Below are 17,733 nucleotides of genomic sequence, written 5' to 3'. Positions count from 1 at the left end.
TGAAGAGGGGAGGAGGGGGAGGGTCCTATGTCGAAAACGCAACTTGGAGTATCACAAAGGGAGGTTGCAATGAGGGGGATGGTTATGTTTCATTTCACAATGTAGACTGAGTTCATGATACTCACTAAGCCACTCAATACAGTCATGGCTCTGGTGACTTTAAAGTTGCACGCGCTCTGATAATCATCTCGCGCGAGGTGATTACAGCATGGAAGTTATACTTATACTAAAACAATCATTCGCCACAGGTTCAGTAAATATTGTTTAATGATGCCCTCGACTTCATCTCGGGGATTATTCAACGATATTAACTTCGCCCTCGACGAATAAATGCTTATAAAAAATTCATGAAGACTGACGGCTGGTTAAAGTGCCGTAAGTTGTAGTATCGAATTCACATGAAAATATGAGATAATTAAGCCACTTAGTCGATCACATTTATTCTGGCGAAGTTTCTATCAATTTTTTTTTACTTGTAATATGTTCTAGACTTTACTAAGATATTTCTCTGTTAAGGTTATCGTAAGGATAAAGTTAGGCTCATTAAAAGATCGTCCTCTACAAAGAATGTCAAAAACTACCGCCAAAGCATATTGAAACTATAAAAACGTATAAGAGTTAACAAGTCTCAGATGTGTTGTCGGCATAAACTCGGATAAATCTAAGGCTAACATTGAACAATTAAAAAATTAACAAACGGCAGGGCCCACATATTATTAGCCACGTCTATCCTTTTGCACCTTAAGCATTTTATCGCTGACTACTCTTACTATATAACATGGTTTTCAGGGGTGGAACGGAAAGAGTATCAGTCGTTGCCGACAAAGGGGGGGGGAGAGGGGGTCTATAGAAAATTGGCTGCCGATGAGGGGGAGGGGGGGAAAGGAATCAAAGAATGGCACAGCCTCAGATGGGATCAGTTAAATTTTATTGTGACACAATAAGAATCCTGCAACCCAATCCCCCCCTCCCCCGGAGGTGTTAAAAATGGCCGGCTCCTTAAGTATCTTCATGCTTCAACCCTTTATACCCCAATATCAGAATGCATATTCTCCATACTGTTCTCTATACATTTCCTTAGGTGCTAATGAGGAGAATTTGTTTAACAATCAAGAGCTTCTTTAGTTGGTGATCATTTTCTCTTTTCTTGTGACCTGAATATTTGATCCAAGGGTGTTAATGTAAGGAGAAATTAGATGCTGGTCACTCTTAAGGGGTCAAAGGGCTAAAAACACGCGAAGAGGTGAGTGGAGTGAGTCTGGAGCGAGTCAGGTACTCTAGTCCCATCCCCCTCCCCCTCAACATATCAACTCTGAAATTTTTTTCCAAATTGCATTTTCTGCAACCTGCTAAAAAAACATAAGTTCGATTCTTGCATCTCAATATTCTGGAGAAAAACTGCCAATAGACAAAAAAGTAAGTTTCACTCCTGTGGTATGACTCTTAAGTGACATAAAACACTATTATTTATTAGTCCAAATTAAAGCAAAAGATTCAAAGGACACTAAATATTTTTCACAAGTGTGTTCTTAATCACTATCCTTTCAATCTTATCCATTTAATTCATTTACCAATTTATCTGAGTTTTAAATTCGCACCGAATGTTCGAAAATTAATTATTATCAAACCCAACGAAGACTTACGAAGGTCATTAAGTCGTAAACGTTCGGTTTGTATATCAAGACCTAAAATGAAGGTCCTGGACAAAGAAAATCGAGTAATGGTGGAGCCTTTATCCATTGGACACTTTCAAGATATGGAAATGTGTTTCCCTGAATGAAGGCTTCACCTTAGTGAAGGACACCAATACAACGGTTACGGGAAATTTTTTTTTTTTTTTTTTTTTTTTTCACTTGGAGTCAAAATTTGCATCCTGTTGTTTTGAAGAAAGGTGCTCCAAAACAGAGGTTTCTTCAGCGAAAGGACAACAATATCAAAGTTACAGGAACATATTTTTTTTTCATTCGGAGTCAAAATTTGCATCCCGTTGTTTTGAACAAAGGTGCTCCAAAGCAGAGGTTCCTTCAGCGAAAAAGTTACAGGAACATTTTTTTTTCTCATTTGAAGCCAATATTTGTGTCCTTGTTTTTTAAACGCAGGTGTCCCAAAGGAGACGTACTCCTGTTCTAACTGACCTATGCATTACCACCGTGGGCTCACGTATGTGGGATGACATGATGAACAGAGTATAGCTTTCACTGCGTTCCGAAACTTATCGTATCTCAATGCATAAATTACGGGGTTCAGCATGGAATTCAGTAGTCCTAAAAACCTGGCCCAGTCTATGACTCTTTTGAGCTCATCTCCTATGCCATTGCCTTTGTTGACGTAACCGAAGAAAAGAATATTTTCCATGACAAAACAGGGAGCCCAGCACAAGAAAAAGACACCGACAAAGAGGAACACGGATACAGCCACCTCTCTTTCTCGCCTGTCAATGCCCACAAACAATTGCGGCACATTTCGCACTAGGCTCACGCGACTACCGGTACTTTCTTCGAAATCTTGACGAATGCATCTTCGGACCAAGTAAAATATTCGCTGGTATAAAAGAATCATGAAAATCATGGTTGGAATACCAATTGCATCTGTAACGATTAATCGAAATTCTGTCGTGTTTCTTTTGTTAAGCAGTGAAAGCAGCGCGACAGTCGCAGCAATGAGCCAAATATAGGCTATAGCCAGTTTTAGATGAGAGTATATGAGGTAATCTTTGCTATGAAGTGGCGCTGCTACCACTATGTAACGTTCAAACGCCAGGGTCAAAATAGTCAGGGCAGACGCCACCATGGAGAAATACACCAGAGTATACACAGCCAGATGGAAGTGTTTGTATTCCTGCAAAGCAAAGTAATGAAGAAGGCCTAGCAACAACTCACACGGAATGCCCACGATAAGGTCACATACCGCTAGATTCAGGATTAAGTAGTTTGGGATGGTTCTCAATTCTCTGAATGGATCCTTTGCTATTGCGACAACCACTAAACCGTTTCCCAGTACGGTTAAGAAGGACATTGTAAAGGCTGTATAGGCCTCATGAAGACTCATGTCGGAAGCAGTAGAGCTATTGGTTAAGTTGGGGCAATTACTCATTTCGTCTTCCCAGAAGCCTGGAAAAAAAGAGAAAAAACAGGAATAAATTCCCAAATGTTTCTTCGTGTAATGAAAACTGTCTCTAAAACCTCAGTCTACTTATTTTAGTTTCCCTTGTTTATATGAACAAACGAGACAAGCGTATTTCATTACATTAGTTCAAATGTATAATTTTCATCTTAGTTAGAATAGCCAAAATAATCATCAGCTTGTTTTAAATGTCCGAACCAGTGAATTTTTCATGAAAGAAAATTTACAAAGCACTAATATCAAAAGAGTACGCGTTCGAAAAGAACAAGAAAGTGTCAGAATATCCCGTGTAAGTGAGGCTTGAGGGTGCATAATTGTACACGAGGGCTACTAAAATGTGTCGATACTTAGGATTCACTAAAGAAAACCAGTAAACTTTTGTTTTGTTTTTGTTTCTTGGTGTTTTTTCCTTTTCCTTTTTCTTCTACTTCACCGTTCCTTGAAATTGTCACGCAACCTCCCACCCCCCCCCCACCCCACCCGCAAGTTATCAGGGAAGGGTTGTGTTACAAGCCATAAGGTAAAATTTGTTATGCAAACTATGGCTCTTAATAAGCTGTCACGCTTCTGCATTTTGACCTTGAAGTTGAAACAAAAGACAGCTTAAAAATGAATTAGTTAGGTTTCCTTTAAGGCTTGTATGTTAATTTGTCTGGTTTTGATCTTTGTTGCTAAAAGAAAGACAGTCGAGCGTGGCTGAATCATTTACCAAATATCTAAAACAAACGTGCCAAGCCGGTTACGATCCACATTCCTTCACTGTATATTACAATGTGAAACTATCCAGTGTTTCATGAAAAGCCCGGCGGTTTTCTAAAATGGATTACTTCAATGAATCGAGAAAGAGAGATTGCAAATGAAATTCGAAGTTTTAATTGCTACGCAAAAGAAAATGTTACGATGAAAAGCATGTAATCAAAGCTGGTAACAAGGGTGGTTAATCAATCGATCTGCTTAAAGAACAGTATCGAACATATCATTTACGCAACCCCTATAATAATCTTTTAACAGCCAGGAGCTGAGCTCCTACTTTGAGGCTCAAAGCCAAACGGATTGATCCAAATGAAAGCCCAGAAGCACTGATATTGCTCACCCTGGAAGAGCTTATTTACTGCACATCAGTGGCGTGTACATCAACACTGCCTCTCGACAGGCCTCACGATATCCTTAAATCGATTTAACCCGCTGAAGCACGCATAGCTTCGAGAAGAGAAAGAGCAGCACTTTACAGTGACTAAATTCGGAATTAATAGACACTGTTTCCACCTGGACTGAGATCTTACTATGCCGGAAAAACAGCCAAGCTTCACTTCATTTTAGATGAACCTGAACGAATCAGGTTTCCATGATGGCGCCAACTGATCCCTCGATTTCTTACCCTGCTTTGACACGTCGACGACGAAACTCAACGAAGCTGAACAAAGGTAAATAGACCCTAACGATCTTACCTGAATTTTCCATTGCCAAATGAAAGATCTTCGGTCCAACTTTTCCTACAAATGCACACCGAAATGTCGACGATTGAGGTTTGAACTCTGCAACTTTCCTAGCCCCCTGATCATCACGTGATCTTCACTGTAATCGCTTCTGGGAAAAAACGGAACAGGAAGCAAACGTCTTTACGATGATATTAGGCTCACTACAATAGCTTTTGTTTCGCTGGGTCAGTTCAAGGAACATTCAGCTAACTTTCTGTCTTTCTCAGTCTTTTGTCCGTGTATTGCTATGTTTTCATTTGTTTGTTATTCGGAAAGGAACCCACTGCCAAATTAGGCCTATTTCAATCCGTTCACTTGCATAAGTTTTCAGTCAGCGCTTTGTGACATGGATTCCTTGGGGCGTAACATGAGATGAGAGACTGCAAGTCTATGCACGACTCAGTGTTGGGCATTGTTATTAATCTTAATCACTAATTAGGTTGCCTGAGAGAGCAGGGTCCTGCCTCGATCATGAATTTCTGCTTCACGCGTATGAATAAAAAAATCGAAAGCCGAAATGAGCATCAGCTCTCTGATAATTCGTTATTTAAAATTATGCGGACTTCATCGCGATCTTACGACAACGTTCCTATTCTCCTTATGCAAAGTTGGGCATTTATTGAGTCATTTACGTGATGTGTTCACTTTGAATTTCGATAGTCACGCAAATGTAGATAATCCTGACTCACGCGTGACACTTAGCAATTACACTGTGTATCCACAGGCATCCCAAGCTCACGTCTCTAGAAAATAGGCAGTAAAGACTGCAAATGGCTACTGATATAGCGCAATTTTTTATGGCATTGAAAAACCAGGGTTGTATTGCTTGCTTTGTCATCACTCTTATTCCTGTTATAAGACGTTCGGCGTTAAGATAACGGTGAAATTCGTAATTTCGTTCGTCTACACATACCACCATTTCATGAAGCCTCTAAGTTTCTCGGATGGTTTATATCATTATCGACCATAAAAGAGTCGGTAACGTAATTACGTACTGGCTACAACATTTGCGTCAGTATAATAGGAAATTCTAAGATAGCCAGTGACACAATGACTTAACGGCTACATTTTCGTAATATATAGGTTAAAATTCTTCCGACTTAGCTGGAGGCTGTTCAAATTTTACATATATAGACCGAAACAACAACGAGATTTGTGATTAACATAATTCCCTAAACTCATCACTGTCAGGAGCTTATGATACACTCCTGTCACTTATACGTAAATTTAATTTAAACAGAAATAAACCCATTGAAGGAAGAGGCTGTTAGGTTTTTGAGAGAATTTATTCAGGCTATCATTTCGAAGGATTCAATCGCATTCACTCACATAGCAGAAAGTCCCAAAGTTGCCTTTAGGTTGTTGACGACCTCATATTCTTTTTTATTGATTGAGCAAAAAAATTTCCTAGTACAATTTATCTCAAGCTATGAAACCAACATTTCGTTTGAAAACATAGGAATGTTTCCGTTCATCTTCGCATTTGGCGCACTTCAGTAAACCCTTTGACCCTCTAAGAGTGACCAGCATCTAATTTCTCCTTACAATATCACCTCTGAATCACAGATCACAAATAATTACCAACGAAGAAAGCTCTTAATTACAAGTACAGTATGGAGAATATGCACTCCGATAGCAGAATGTAAGCCGGGGTTTTAAAAAAGCGTTGTAAACAGGGTTTACGCCCTCGTCTGCGTAGCTGGCGGTTTTGTGCGATGAGCAGTCGAGTGGTCCAGTCGGGAGGGGTCAACCATTTTTTCTCCCAAGCCTCTCGCGACTCACCGTTCGCAAAAACAAAACCGCCAGCCAATAGATTATCGTGAAAGGCAACTATTCCACATTTTTACGTCATTTCCATCGGAACATACTAGAAGTGTAAGACACGCGGTAATCTTGCAGTACAACGTGCGAGGATTCCACATCGGAAGGTAGCCAAGATGCTTTCTTGGAAAAACTTTCTCAAAATGGGCTTTGTTGCTCATGAGCTGGCTTTTTTCCATTCCGGAGAAATACATTTTTTCAAGCAGCATACAGTCAGAATGTTGAGGAAGGTAAGTAAAATGCTTTTAGTTAAAGTAAATAAGCAAGCCTAGAACTGACTGATTGCAGCTGAGCGGAACAGAGAGAGCGGATGTGTTATTCGATTACAACAAAAACATAAAGATATAAAGCTGAATTTCGAAAATGGCAGGATTAAAATCTTAAAATTTTGGCCTCATTACATAAAGATCCTGAAATTAAGCCCTTTGCTAAAAATCTGCGAGACTATTATTTCTTAGGTACTTTCTGATCAAGTTTGTTCACTATTTATTTCGTTTAATTCTGAGATCATTTATCTTTTTTTTTTTTTTTTTTTGTATTTCTATATATCTGTAATCAAGCAGGACTTTGTTTGTAAATGGAATTACGAGCAGACCATCAGAATAAAGTAAACGAAAAGGAACTTTGGTGAAGAAAGAAAAAAACTGAAGTGTAAAAGTCAAACACGTCAACTGATTCATAAAAAAAAAAGATTTTTATTAGAGTGTTGGCGCAAAAAAAAAACATCGAATATTTCCGCGAAAAATTCAAAATGAAACTAAACCAAACAAAAAACTTAACTTGCCGATCCCTTTTCTTTTGTAAGTGTTCCTGTGAAGAATCCTTAGAATTTTAAACTTTTTACTAAGTTCAGTGTTGATGAAGTTCACTTTCAGTTGCGCATTCTGATCGCAACGTGTTTTTGTTTACGTTTTTCTTTTCTCCCTTTTTTCTTTCTTCCCTCTTTCTCCTTTCTCATGAATTATTTTTTCCTTATTCATTTCTCCTTTGTAAGCTTATTCGCTTTGCTAGCGAATTCGAATGTTTGTACCAGGTTATCAGTGAATGCAAACAGCATGACTGTAATCAAGCTGTCCTCTTGAATTGGACAGAATTTTAAATTTGATCTACGGCATCATCGCGTCAAAGCAAACGGGTAATTAGAATAGAATGAATAAACCAGGTGTAAGTCATAGGCGTGCATAGGAAATGACTTATTAAAACAACACTTTCTATTTGTTTTTCAATAACACGACCCTTGCTGGGTAAAAGATGAATTCACCGACAGCGAGTTGTATTTGTAAGTTGTAAAGACTCCATCAAGTTCATAATCCGCACAAATACTCGATCATTATTGATCCTTTCGTCGTTGTACAAAAACCTTCCGTGACGGAGAGGATTAACATATAGCTGCAGCTCTAAGAACGATGAAGAAAATAAAAAGTAATTCCACTGTGTCGAAACTCGGAGAAAGCGCCTACAATGCATTGGTTTTAACTAATCAGGTTAGTGGAGACGACAAACGCATTCTGCAGTACAGCTACAATCTGGTGAGCGACACGGAAAAAGGTGAATTTTCGAGGTCGTTCGACGATTACAGTTGCGGGAAATTGAAAAGAAATAGTTCGATGTTTCGATCAGAACGAACGATACCAAACTCGCCAAGCAACGAAGGAAAGAAACTCCCAGAGAAGAAGAAAGTCTTCCGCAGTATCAGTAACCCAATAACGGGTCGACGCACTTATGGCATCGAGGCAGAGAAAGTTTCAGAACGATATAAAGTTAAGGAACGATTCCCTAGCGATGGAGCGACGCCAGGCGTTGGCGAAGAGGATTCCTCATCACGCGTTTTGGAGGCAACGATCACGGAAAATCCCGAAACGATAAAGAACGATTCTCGGGTGCTCTCACGCGAAACTCACGCGCGTAAAATAGGGCTCGGCGAAACAACAAACACTTCCATCATGAGTCACAAGCTCAGAAAAAAAGGTGTCTGCGATACTACAGATAATTCACATTATCAAAGGCAGTTTTTGCGGGTCTTAAACAAGCGATTCTAGAGGTGTACTTCGTAGTAAAAAGTCATCTGGAAGGTTTGTTAGACACGAGCATTCAGTACATTACCGATATAACGTCTTGCCTCGTCCGGTTATGAATATGTGTATATAGCTTATTAGCGCGACTAAAAATAGCAAAAGCTTCTGCGAATGATATATATGTCATGCTCGTATACAGCTACATAGATAAACATTAACGACGAATTCAAATATCTTATAATGAAGATATCCTAATTATAAATACAACATCCCTGAAACTTCTTGTGGAGTCACAATCATAAACATAAGGATTAACTCGTAGATATATTTGTCTTTCGCCGTCCTTGCAGAATATGCGCATTCAACAATAAATGTAACTGAAGCAAAACTCAAACTTTAATATTTTTTTTCCGTTGTAGATGAATTAGAAAAATGAGAAAAGATTGAAACACAGTCACAAGCAGTGTTATCGAAACCGAGATCCGATTCAGTTAAAAAAATATCGTCTCAAAATGCAAATTCATGTTCTGTTTACAGATGTCGGGAAATCTTCCTCAGCCATTTGCAATTGAAATCTTAACTTACAAAACGAAACCTTGAAAAATACAGGTGGCTTTCCTAAAAACAAACAATTTTCTTTTTTATGTGTCATTCACTTATGCGCGAAAACAATCTCCGCGGTTATAAGAAATTGAAAAGTCGTAAGAGTTTTCAAAGGTGACATTTGGCGTTTGCAGATTATAATATGCCTTGTGTTTGATCCAAATTGAAAAGCGGAAATTTGATCTTCTACCAAAAGTTATTAACGCTGAGAAATATGGAAAAAAATTTTTGCGAAGTCACATGAATAAATAATAAACATTATTGTTCATAAACACAGTTCGAGACTATGGAAATTTAGTTCTTAAAAACTCTCTGAAAAACAAATTTCCTCTGACCTTGCAGAATTTTCTACACACTTTATTCTACTGGCAAGTGTGTTTCATTATCTGTGTTTGGAAATCATCAGGAGAAAAAAATTAAATTTTAATTTTATAAACGCATAACGCTTTTCATCCGAGTTTTCGATGGAGAGTTGTTAAACCCTTTAACTCCAAGATCTGGTCGTTAACTCTCCTCTCTAGCTGCTAAACATTCCCAGTAAATAAGTAACAAGAATTTGGTGTTAGATCAAGATAACAACTACTCCCTGATAAGTTTGAGTATTCTCATTACCTGTTTACTGGATAATGTACGAATAGTGTAGGGGGAAGTTACATGTTAATCACCTGTGGGAGTTTAAAGGGTTGATCCCTCAACCTCGTGGAGTGACTAGCATCTAATTTTTGCTTACAGCATCTAATATTTGCTTACAGCATCACCACGGATTCAAACGTTAAGGTCATGAGAGGAAAATGGATCATCGCTTACTATAATAGCTATTGATTTTTAAACAACTTCTCCTTGACAGTAGCACAGCAAATGTATAGAGAACACCATACCATGACAATAACGTAAAGTGAGCGGGAGAATGGTATTGCGTTTTCTTTTGTTGGTTTTTTTTCCCTAATTTAATTCTTCCTCGTAGCATTAATTACAATATATTAAATATTATCGTAAAGGAACCCTATGCACCTGTCATTTCTGTAAATTAAAGCTTTCCGTAGGATTATTCATGAAATCTATTATGACAGAGACATTGTGCATTTTATTAAGACACCCTTTCGGACCCGATTTCAAATAATGATTTTTCAGTATCTTTCTTCATGTCAACATCGATCTCTTAGAGAATCCGTGTACAAAAAAGACTCGATCCAGAATTCTAAGTCTGTTTCCCACATCACGTACATGGATATTTTTTTTCCTCCTTCAACACTGACGGCAGCTTTTCTTGCACGAAGCCAACATAAAGCCTGGATTCTTCCGACATTCACCATATCGGGCCCACCATCTGCAGTTTCGGTTTTTATCAACGCAGTTTCCTGCAAAAACCAAAAAAGAAGTTTGTTTTTCTTTTCGTTCGAGAAAGGGATATTGTATAATCTCTTTCATTTCAACTCAGGGAGATCGTTTCGCATGCAATGTCTAAGTCTTGATGTTTTTAAAAATATACATGTAGATATATTCCCTCGAGGGTTGCCTAACGGTCAGTGCACTGGACTTCGGCTAAAGAGGTCTGGGTTCGAGACCTTGCCGGGTCCATGTGTCGTGTTCAAGGACAAAACACTTTACTCTCCCAGTGTTTCTCTCAACTCAGGAGTATAAATGCTGAGGGGTAACCCTGCAATGGACCAGCATCCCAATTAAGGGATAGTAGCCATACTCCTAGTCTCTTCATGCTGTGGAAATAGGGATAAGCTGTGGCTGGGAGGGCCAGGTGACTCGAGTACTTAATTGACCTTACCTTAAAAGTTTAGAGCTAATTCACCCGGTCCCATACAACCTCAGCTTTTAATTGGGCCTGTCTTGGAATTCTTAGAGCACCAGGTACGTCTTACAAAAAAGTCAAGTTATTACTAAGGAAAACTGTTACTTTGTCAAGATGTGATGCAAGTCTATCCTATGTTTCCTCATTTGATTTCGCCAGCTTTTCCTTAAAGTCTGTCGATACTCATTAACTGTAAATGGTTTGAACTCAGGGGTAACATGTGGTCGTGAAGTCCGATCGTCCGGGTGAGGGTAGCCCTGAAAAGGACTGTTGTAGGTAGTAGCAATTGACTCTCAGGTTGTCGAAAGGTCAGTCACCAATACCGACGACAGTCCTTCCCAGGACTACTCTCTCGATCAGACTACGCGCTCGATACACATTTCACACGCATGAGTAGCACAATCGATCCCGAGACCAAGACGATTATCATTATGGTTTATGGTTGGTAAAAGACAATACTTACCTCCTCCACCTCCACTGCACTTGTTGCAACTTTTCATACAGTTCTTTAACATGTATCCTGGGTTGCGTGTGCATTCGCCTCTCCTTGCCCAAGAAGGGCAGCTAAAATGGAGATCTTTGCAATTCACTGTAAAAACGAAACATTTAAGTCTTTATTTATCTCTTAAAGATGTTTTACAGCTCGGTATAGTGATGCCAACACGATCAAAGGCCAAAAATATAGAACGAACAGACGAAACTGCTCTCACACACAATGCACCCTTGTGGGTTTTCAATTGATTTCAGCCCTAACACCGATTGACACCACATGACGGTGCAATTTGGCGGTCAGGTCCTTTTAGTAGTATTTGTTCGCAAATGAAGCATCTATATCTCAAATCATAATTTGCACACGGAGCGACAAAAAAACACATGACCTTGCTCACCTGGTGGTCGAGGAGTTTGAGGTTTTGGTGGGGGAGGGGTATTTGGGGCAGGTGGGGTGTTCGGGTGGGGAGATGTTTTAGGGGGTGGAGGGGTGTTAGGAGCTGGGGGAGTATTGGGAGCCGGAGGAGGAGTGGTGTTGGGCGGGGATGCCGTTGGCGGTTTCGATCCTACAGGTCGCTTCGTATGAAAATCCATCAGGGTTCCTCTGCCACCTAAGAAATGAAGATGATATATAATGAATTGATGTGGGGATGATGATCGTGATATTTGACAAAAGCAAAAAAACAATATTTGACACATGTTTGAAAATTAAAGGGGACTGATGTAGGATGTGGCAGGAAGATTCAAAAGGGGAAGGTATCGAGAATATACAAAATAAGGGCTGTAAAATATTCGAAGCAGATTTCTTTAGCGCAAGCGATCTTTAATGGACAGATGCTGTGCCTCACTGCAAATAAATAATTAAATAAATTTAAAAAAAAAAATTTAAAAAACAAACAAACAAGCAAATGAAGAGATACCTAATTCCTAGCTCCATAAATGAATAAGTTAAAGAAACTTACTTCTGTCACAGTTCATTTTGAAGCGAACTTGCCTATTTCCTAAGAACAAATCCATCAAAGTCTATGTTAGAAAACGGACACGTTTGGAGAAAGTATATATATCACAGGTATCGCAAGTTTCTTTTCAGAGGTAGTTTTAACACAATAAGCCACTTAGATGCAAGTAAATTTCTGATGCCTCTCTGTCATTATCGAAAATGATACAAAGCCACCCAGGCAAGAAAGAAAAATCAAGGTGTCGATTGACCACCCTGAAACACTTTTCCGTTGGCAAACTACAGTTACCTTCATGGAAGACTCTTTGGCAACACATGCACTAAACATACACAAACACACCTCATCCCTGGTATCGACGTGGCCCATAGAAACGTACATCAGTGTTGTCAATCAACACCAAGCAACGTATGAAACTCAATCCTATTTAACGCAATTTACAGCATAAACCAACAGATAAAACGCAATACTGGAAGCAAGAAGCACGTAGGTCTTACACACCTACTACCGCTTTTCTGCAGAAGCTCATCGCAATTTCATCTACATGCGGCGAATAGAGTATGGTTATGACGGAATACTAGTCTGTCTGCTAGACTAGACTAACACCTCGGTCTATAGAGGAAAATTTCATTCGCAAAGAAACAAAATTGAACACTAAAATCAGTGATCAGTTGCCTAAGGATTATCAGGTTTGAAAGTTCTATGAACAGTTCAGCAGCACAGTTTTCTGTTTTTTGCACGGTCTTGTGGCTTATTCGAGGCCCATTCTCGTTATTTCACAAAAGGTATATTTAAAAGAAAGCTGTTACAATTTATAATTTATGAGAAATTGTAACTCACCCCTTCGCCAATCGCATCGCTTTACATATTTGTTCCGACAAGGGAAAATCTCCAGGAGAAATCCATAAAGTACTGGGTCGTAACTCGCCAACTCTATCCTGGTGTTGACGTGGTTGTGGATTCCGTTTGTTGGAATCTGTTCATCGTTGCAATCAAAAAAACTCTGGGCACCTTCGGCGAGATACTCCCGGTCAGTAGACATAGCGTAGGTATTTCTCCATCTCGCGCCTGTCTGTCTCAGGTAGTTATATCGCTGGCTCAGCCTGCCATCGAAGTTTGGAATTGCACCGTTTGAGGCTATTCCTAAGTTATGTAGTCCGTGAATAAACTCGTGAAGGAAAATGTCCTCTCTGGGATAGCGGTCTCTCCTTCTGTCGCAAAGAAGGTTTTCTTCTCCACCTAAAATGAAACCAAAGCCTCACATTAATACTACAATGTCGGAATGATTCTAACAGGATATTTCTTTCGATTAAAAGAAAAACCCTCCAACCTCATTGCAGAGTTCGTTGGCTTCACATTTTCAATACATCATCCAGCAAAGAAGTAATAAAATTTTCACGCGGAGCTAATCAGCTTAAGCCTTAGGGCAGTATTCCCGTATAAAACCAAAAGAAAAAAACAAAGACGATTCTGTGATATATAATTACATGGAGTAGCTACGATCAGAAATTTAACCCCTGGTATTGGATCAACTTATAATCCCCTAAATGATATTTTTCTTTTTTCTCATCACTTTCCTGCCTTATATTGTCTTGATACTGTAAGGAGAAATTCTGTCTTAGTCACTCATAGGATTTAAAGGGTTAAAGGAATATTTCCCACCAGCTGCCGAAAGGTAACTGCGCTTTCTCTACATAGCATGGGTTGAAAAATGGTCTCTTTGCTCGATTGTACATAATACGATAGAACAGGGCTATAGAGTGCCTTTCTGACAATCTAGACTAAATTTTATGTCACAAATTCTTAACAAGTTTCTTAAGAGAGCATGTTCTTACCTGTAGATATTGGATGTCTAATGGTCGCCCCCAATCCCCTTGCACGTTGGTTCCACCAGCTTCCAAGCCACGAGTGCTCAGGAATACTCGTGACACCTTCACTGTAGGCAATCACACCTGCACGTCCATAACGCTTGTAAAACCACGAGCGAATATCTTGGCGGTCGGCGAATAGAAATACAACAACGTAGCATGCTCTCTTTAGTGCATCATTCTGAACTCTATTGGAACTTATGACAGGTATACCGAATGCGTGCAAGTACTTCTGATAGAAGGTGCTTAAACGATATCCACGTTGAACATGCGAAGGGACTCGCGTTACTCGTTCACATTCCCAAGTGACCGATGGCCGCCCTAGCCTTGCTCGGGAGCCTAGATAGTAAAATGAAATGTTTATCAAACATGTTTGATCCACAGCGTCACCTACACAATTCAGGAAAGTTAGAGAATTTCATGTTCCTTGAATAAGTCAGGTTTTTTCATGTTTCCCCTCGTAAAAAATAAGTTACCTCACGCAAGATGTCCACTCTAACACTGAACCTAACCATCAGACAGGTCTTCTTTGATGAAATGGTCACGTCACGCAACGTTCTTGTCAACAATCTTCCCTTTTCACCGTTTCAAAGGTCGATTCAGACCTCTTGCCATTGAGGGGAACGGGCAAGCGCTATTAAATGCGCATAAAGCCACGGCGAGGTAGCCTACAGTGCGAGCGTCTTATTAGAGCAAGCTAATGTTATAAGCTCGCTTTGGAGTTAGAATGAACGGTGGAGGTAGGGGGAGGGGGAAGGCGAGAAGACGCCAGCTCGAAGAAGCTGTTGAAAAGCAAAACACCCCATGACTAATCTTCACTCCCCCACCCCCACCCCTCTCCTTAATTTTGACTGTCGACCGCCCCCTTGGTATAAATTTGTTTCTCTCCCCAGCCTTCTGCTGCCACTAAAATAAAAAGTGGCGGCCATAATTTTCCTTAAGAAAATACTGAGCACTCCCTCGCCAAAATAACGGCGAGGCGGCACGTCACCTCGCGGGACCGCAGGATCATTTTAAATGAACCTGGTATGACGCAGGAGTAAAACCCTTCGCGAAAAGCAGAATTTCAAACCTATAGTAGTGCTGTTTTTTTTTTTTTAATTCAAAGATCGACATAAAGTTATAGAATAAACTTCTATACATACCTAGTCTAGAATTATCTTCATCGATTTCAGCAGACAACTTCATGTACGCGGTAAAGTTTGCTGGAGTGTAATCTATCAAGTGTTGAAAAGGGAAAATCAATTTCCCATCCCATGCCGAAAGCAAATATCGTAACTCTTAAAGGTGAGACATTGAGGTCATGTGGGTAAAATCGAAGGAATTGAGAAACGAATAAGTTTGTGAAAATCACAAAAGGCGTGGCGAATGACGCTTTAGAAAAATATTTATAGATCATCAAAACTTTGTAAATGGTTAATCTCAAATTGTCAGCGCTCAAAAGTTGACACTAATTACTTCGGTTTGAAGAAATCCTTACTAGCAATAATATCCCACGGTCTGCATCTTGACTGGCAAACAAGGCTTGCAAGGATGTTTAGAGGGAACGCCCTGGTTATTTGCCCCATTTATGATTTTAAAATAAACTAATGCAAAAAATGTACGATACTGGATAAATATTTCACGATCTGATCATAAGATATGAGCAGGAGAAATTTTTAAACCTGAATGCTGTCTTGGTTTCGTAATACTGAAAACGTTCGATCATTCCCGATCTTTCAGCGCCGACTTTTATGAATAAACAAATAGCTGGTACTCGAAATGTTCTTAATTGACTCTAATAAATCGAAAGCACTAACGAATTAGAACTGTTCCTAAATTTGGCCAGTGTTGCGTAGCTGACTCACCTTTCCCGTGGGACCATTTTCCAGCCAAAAGGATGAAATATGCACTGAGAAGGAGCTTGTTGAGCATCGTAGACTGCAGCTAACGTTATTTGATTATCCCCTCTTCTTCTTCTCAGTCCTGTGTTAAGAAGAAACTGCTCTGAAAACTCGAATTTATTTACATGGATAGCTCGTAACGTCCCACGTTTGACGCATATGAAGACCAGATAACATTACATATAGGAAATGCGCCCTAATGTCTGACGGAAATAACGCATTAACTAAATTTGATCCTCCCTGTCGACACAAAAGAACTTTACAGCTGAGTATGCTTGCATGAATAACCCTCGACTAGTCTATTTTATTCTGTTTATTTCCGTGTCTGTAAATTGTCCTTTTATGGTCTACCGAATCATTTTGTCCTCACTTTAAACAAATATCAAAGCACACGTATTTGAGTCATCTGCGTTTTTCGCATCACCGTTGCGCAATATCTTCACGGAAGAATTGAAATTGAATCAAGAGGGGGTCGTATTGATTTGTTGGGGTCACTAGCTTGCACGACGCGTGGCTCCTAAATTACAAATTACAGTGGCTCTTCTTTGTTCTCAGATCTATCATCAGTCATTCGTCGGAAGACCTCTCACTTTGCCTCGCTTCAGTTTTCAGTGTCTCAAAACTGCGAGAGGTGATTGAAGGTTACGTGCCTGTCTGTGTTATCACTATGCTTTCATTACGACATAGTGTTCCTCCTTCAGTTCACGCCTTCGTCACGAGACGGACAAGTTCGTTTCATGATTTTCCCTGTTTTGGTCAAAGATTGTATATTCTTAGCTAATTTGATTAGTCGCGCAGACTTATCTCTCAAATCATATACCCTTACAAATATCGAATTAAGAGGCGAAGAAATGTGTTGTAAAATAGTTCATACAGAAAGTAGGAGACAGCGAATGCAGAAGTATTTACAAGGAAATATATATAACGGCGTAATTATTTACAGTATTTCTGTTACTCAAGACTTATACTCATTGTGCCTCATTTCCAGTACTCTGCTTGCACAAATCTATTAATATAAATACGGTAGAGTATAGAGTAGCATCTTTCACGCAGCAGGGAATATGGCTCAACAGTAAGCCTGGCACTAGTAGGTTCTATATATATTGGCTTCTCAGCCAGACTCCGTCTAGTAATTCAATAACAACAACAACAAAAAAACGCGTCAATCAAATCCTGAATTTATAGACTAGAAAAATGCATCAAACGAAATGGTGAAAACCCAAGGTGTTAAATATATATATATATATATATATATATTATTTTTTTAATTATTATTTAGGAAGAGATCCAGAGGAGTTGGAAAACAAATTTTCTCACTCGCCTATAGCTAATCAACTGCGCAACGCAGCATTAGAATTTCTAGCCTTGCTGACCCATTTATCTTTAAGAGTGACTAACATCTAGTTTCTCCTAACAATATCACCCCCGAATCAAACATTGAGGTCACGAGAACGAATGAAACGACCTGCACCAAATATAGAAGTTCTTGATTATTTTAAAACAAGTTCTCCTTGTCAGCACCGTGGAAAATATATAGAGAACAGTATGGAGAATACGCATATTGATGTTAGGGTGTAAAGGGCAAAGACTGAAAGGTTTCGCAAGGTATCCCAGTTAGCTCAAACGGACTGGCGTTCTCCAGGCAAAGAGAACAGACCAATTACCAAAGCTCTGTTGTGTCTGGTCGTGTTTA

General features: G+C 39.5%; 3 protein-coding genes and 1 pseudogene across 3 annotated transcripts; 2 read left to right on the top strand and 2 right to left on the bottom strand.

Moving 5' to 3' along the window:
- LOC131782022 (uncharacterized PE-PGRS family protein PE_PGRS24-like) overlaps positions 1-17,733 on the top strand; it is a 33,784-nt pseudogene that overhangs the window by 4,186 nt on the left and 11,865 nt on the right.
- On the bottom strand, positions 581-5,222 carry LOC131782045 (adenosine receptor A3). The gene is made up of 2 exons (XM_059098755.2): positions 4,572-5,222; positions 581-3,110 (listed from the first exon to the last, which is right to left on the bottom strand). The coding sequence occupies exons 1-2, from the start codon at positions 4,582-4,584 to the stop codon at positions 2,143-2,145; spliced, it is 981 nt and encodes a 326-aa protein (XP_058954738.2). The 5' UTR covers positions 4,585-5,222; the 3' UTR covers positions 581-2,142.
- Positions 7,568-8,803, top strand: LOC131782050 (uncharacterized). Its single transcript, XM_059098759.2, has one exon. The coding sequence runs from the start codon at positions 7,829-7,831 to the stop codon at positions 8,459-8,461; it is 633 nt and encodes a 210-aa protein (XP_058954742.2). The 5' UTR covers positions 7,568-7,828; the 3' UTR covers positions 8,462-8,803.
- Positions 8,816-16,234, bottom strand: LOC131782044 (uncharacterized). The gene is made up of 8 exons (XM_059098754.2): positions 16,005-16,234; positions 15,303-15,374; positions 14,125-14,496; positions 13,130-13,528; positions 12,296-12,334; positions 11,732-11,944; positions 11,308-11,433; positions 8,816-10,398 (listed from the first exon to the last, which is right to left on the bottom strand). Exons 1-8 carry the CDS (start codon positions 16,069-16,071, stop codon positions 10,286-10,288), a joined length of 1,401 nt encoding a protein of 466 aa, XP_058954737.2. The 5' UTR covers positions 16,072-16,234; the 3' UTR covers positions 8,816-10,285.

Source organism: Pocillopora verrucosa, chromosome 3, assembly GCF_036669915.1.
Source record: "Pocillopora verrucosa isolate sample1 chromosome 3, ASM3666991v2, whole genome shotgun sequence".
Lineage (NCBI taxonomy): Eukaryota > Metazoa > Cnidaria > Anthozoa > Scleractinia > Pocilloporidae > Pocillopora > Pocillopora verrucosa.
Note: the sequence above shows the minus strand (reverse complement) of the source record. Positions and strands in the feature narration are given on the sequence as shown.

Bases quoted from the DNA above. Each gene is read 5' to 3' on its own strand.
- LOC131782050 (XM_059098759.2), top strand. From the start codon at position 7,829: ATGAAGAAAATAAAAAGTAATTCCACTGTGTCGAAACTCGGAGAAAGC.
- LOC131782044 (XM_059098754.2), bottom strand. From the start codon at position 16,071: ATGCTCAACAAGCTCCTTCTCAGTGCATATTTCATCCTTTTGGCTGGA. The intron at 13,529-14,124 runs GTAAGAACATGC...GTTTCATTTTAG, and splicing joins TAGACATCCAATATCTACAG to GTGGAGAAGAAAACCTTCTT. The intron at 12,335-13,129 runs GTGAGTTACAAT...ATTTGTTCTTAG, and splicing joins GCGATGCGATTGGCGAAGGG to GAAATAGGCAAGTTCGCTTC.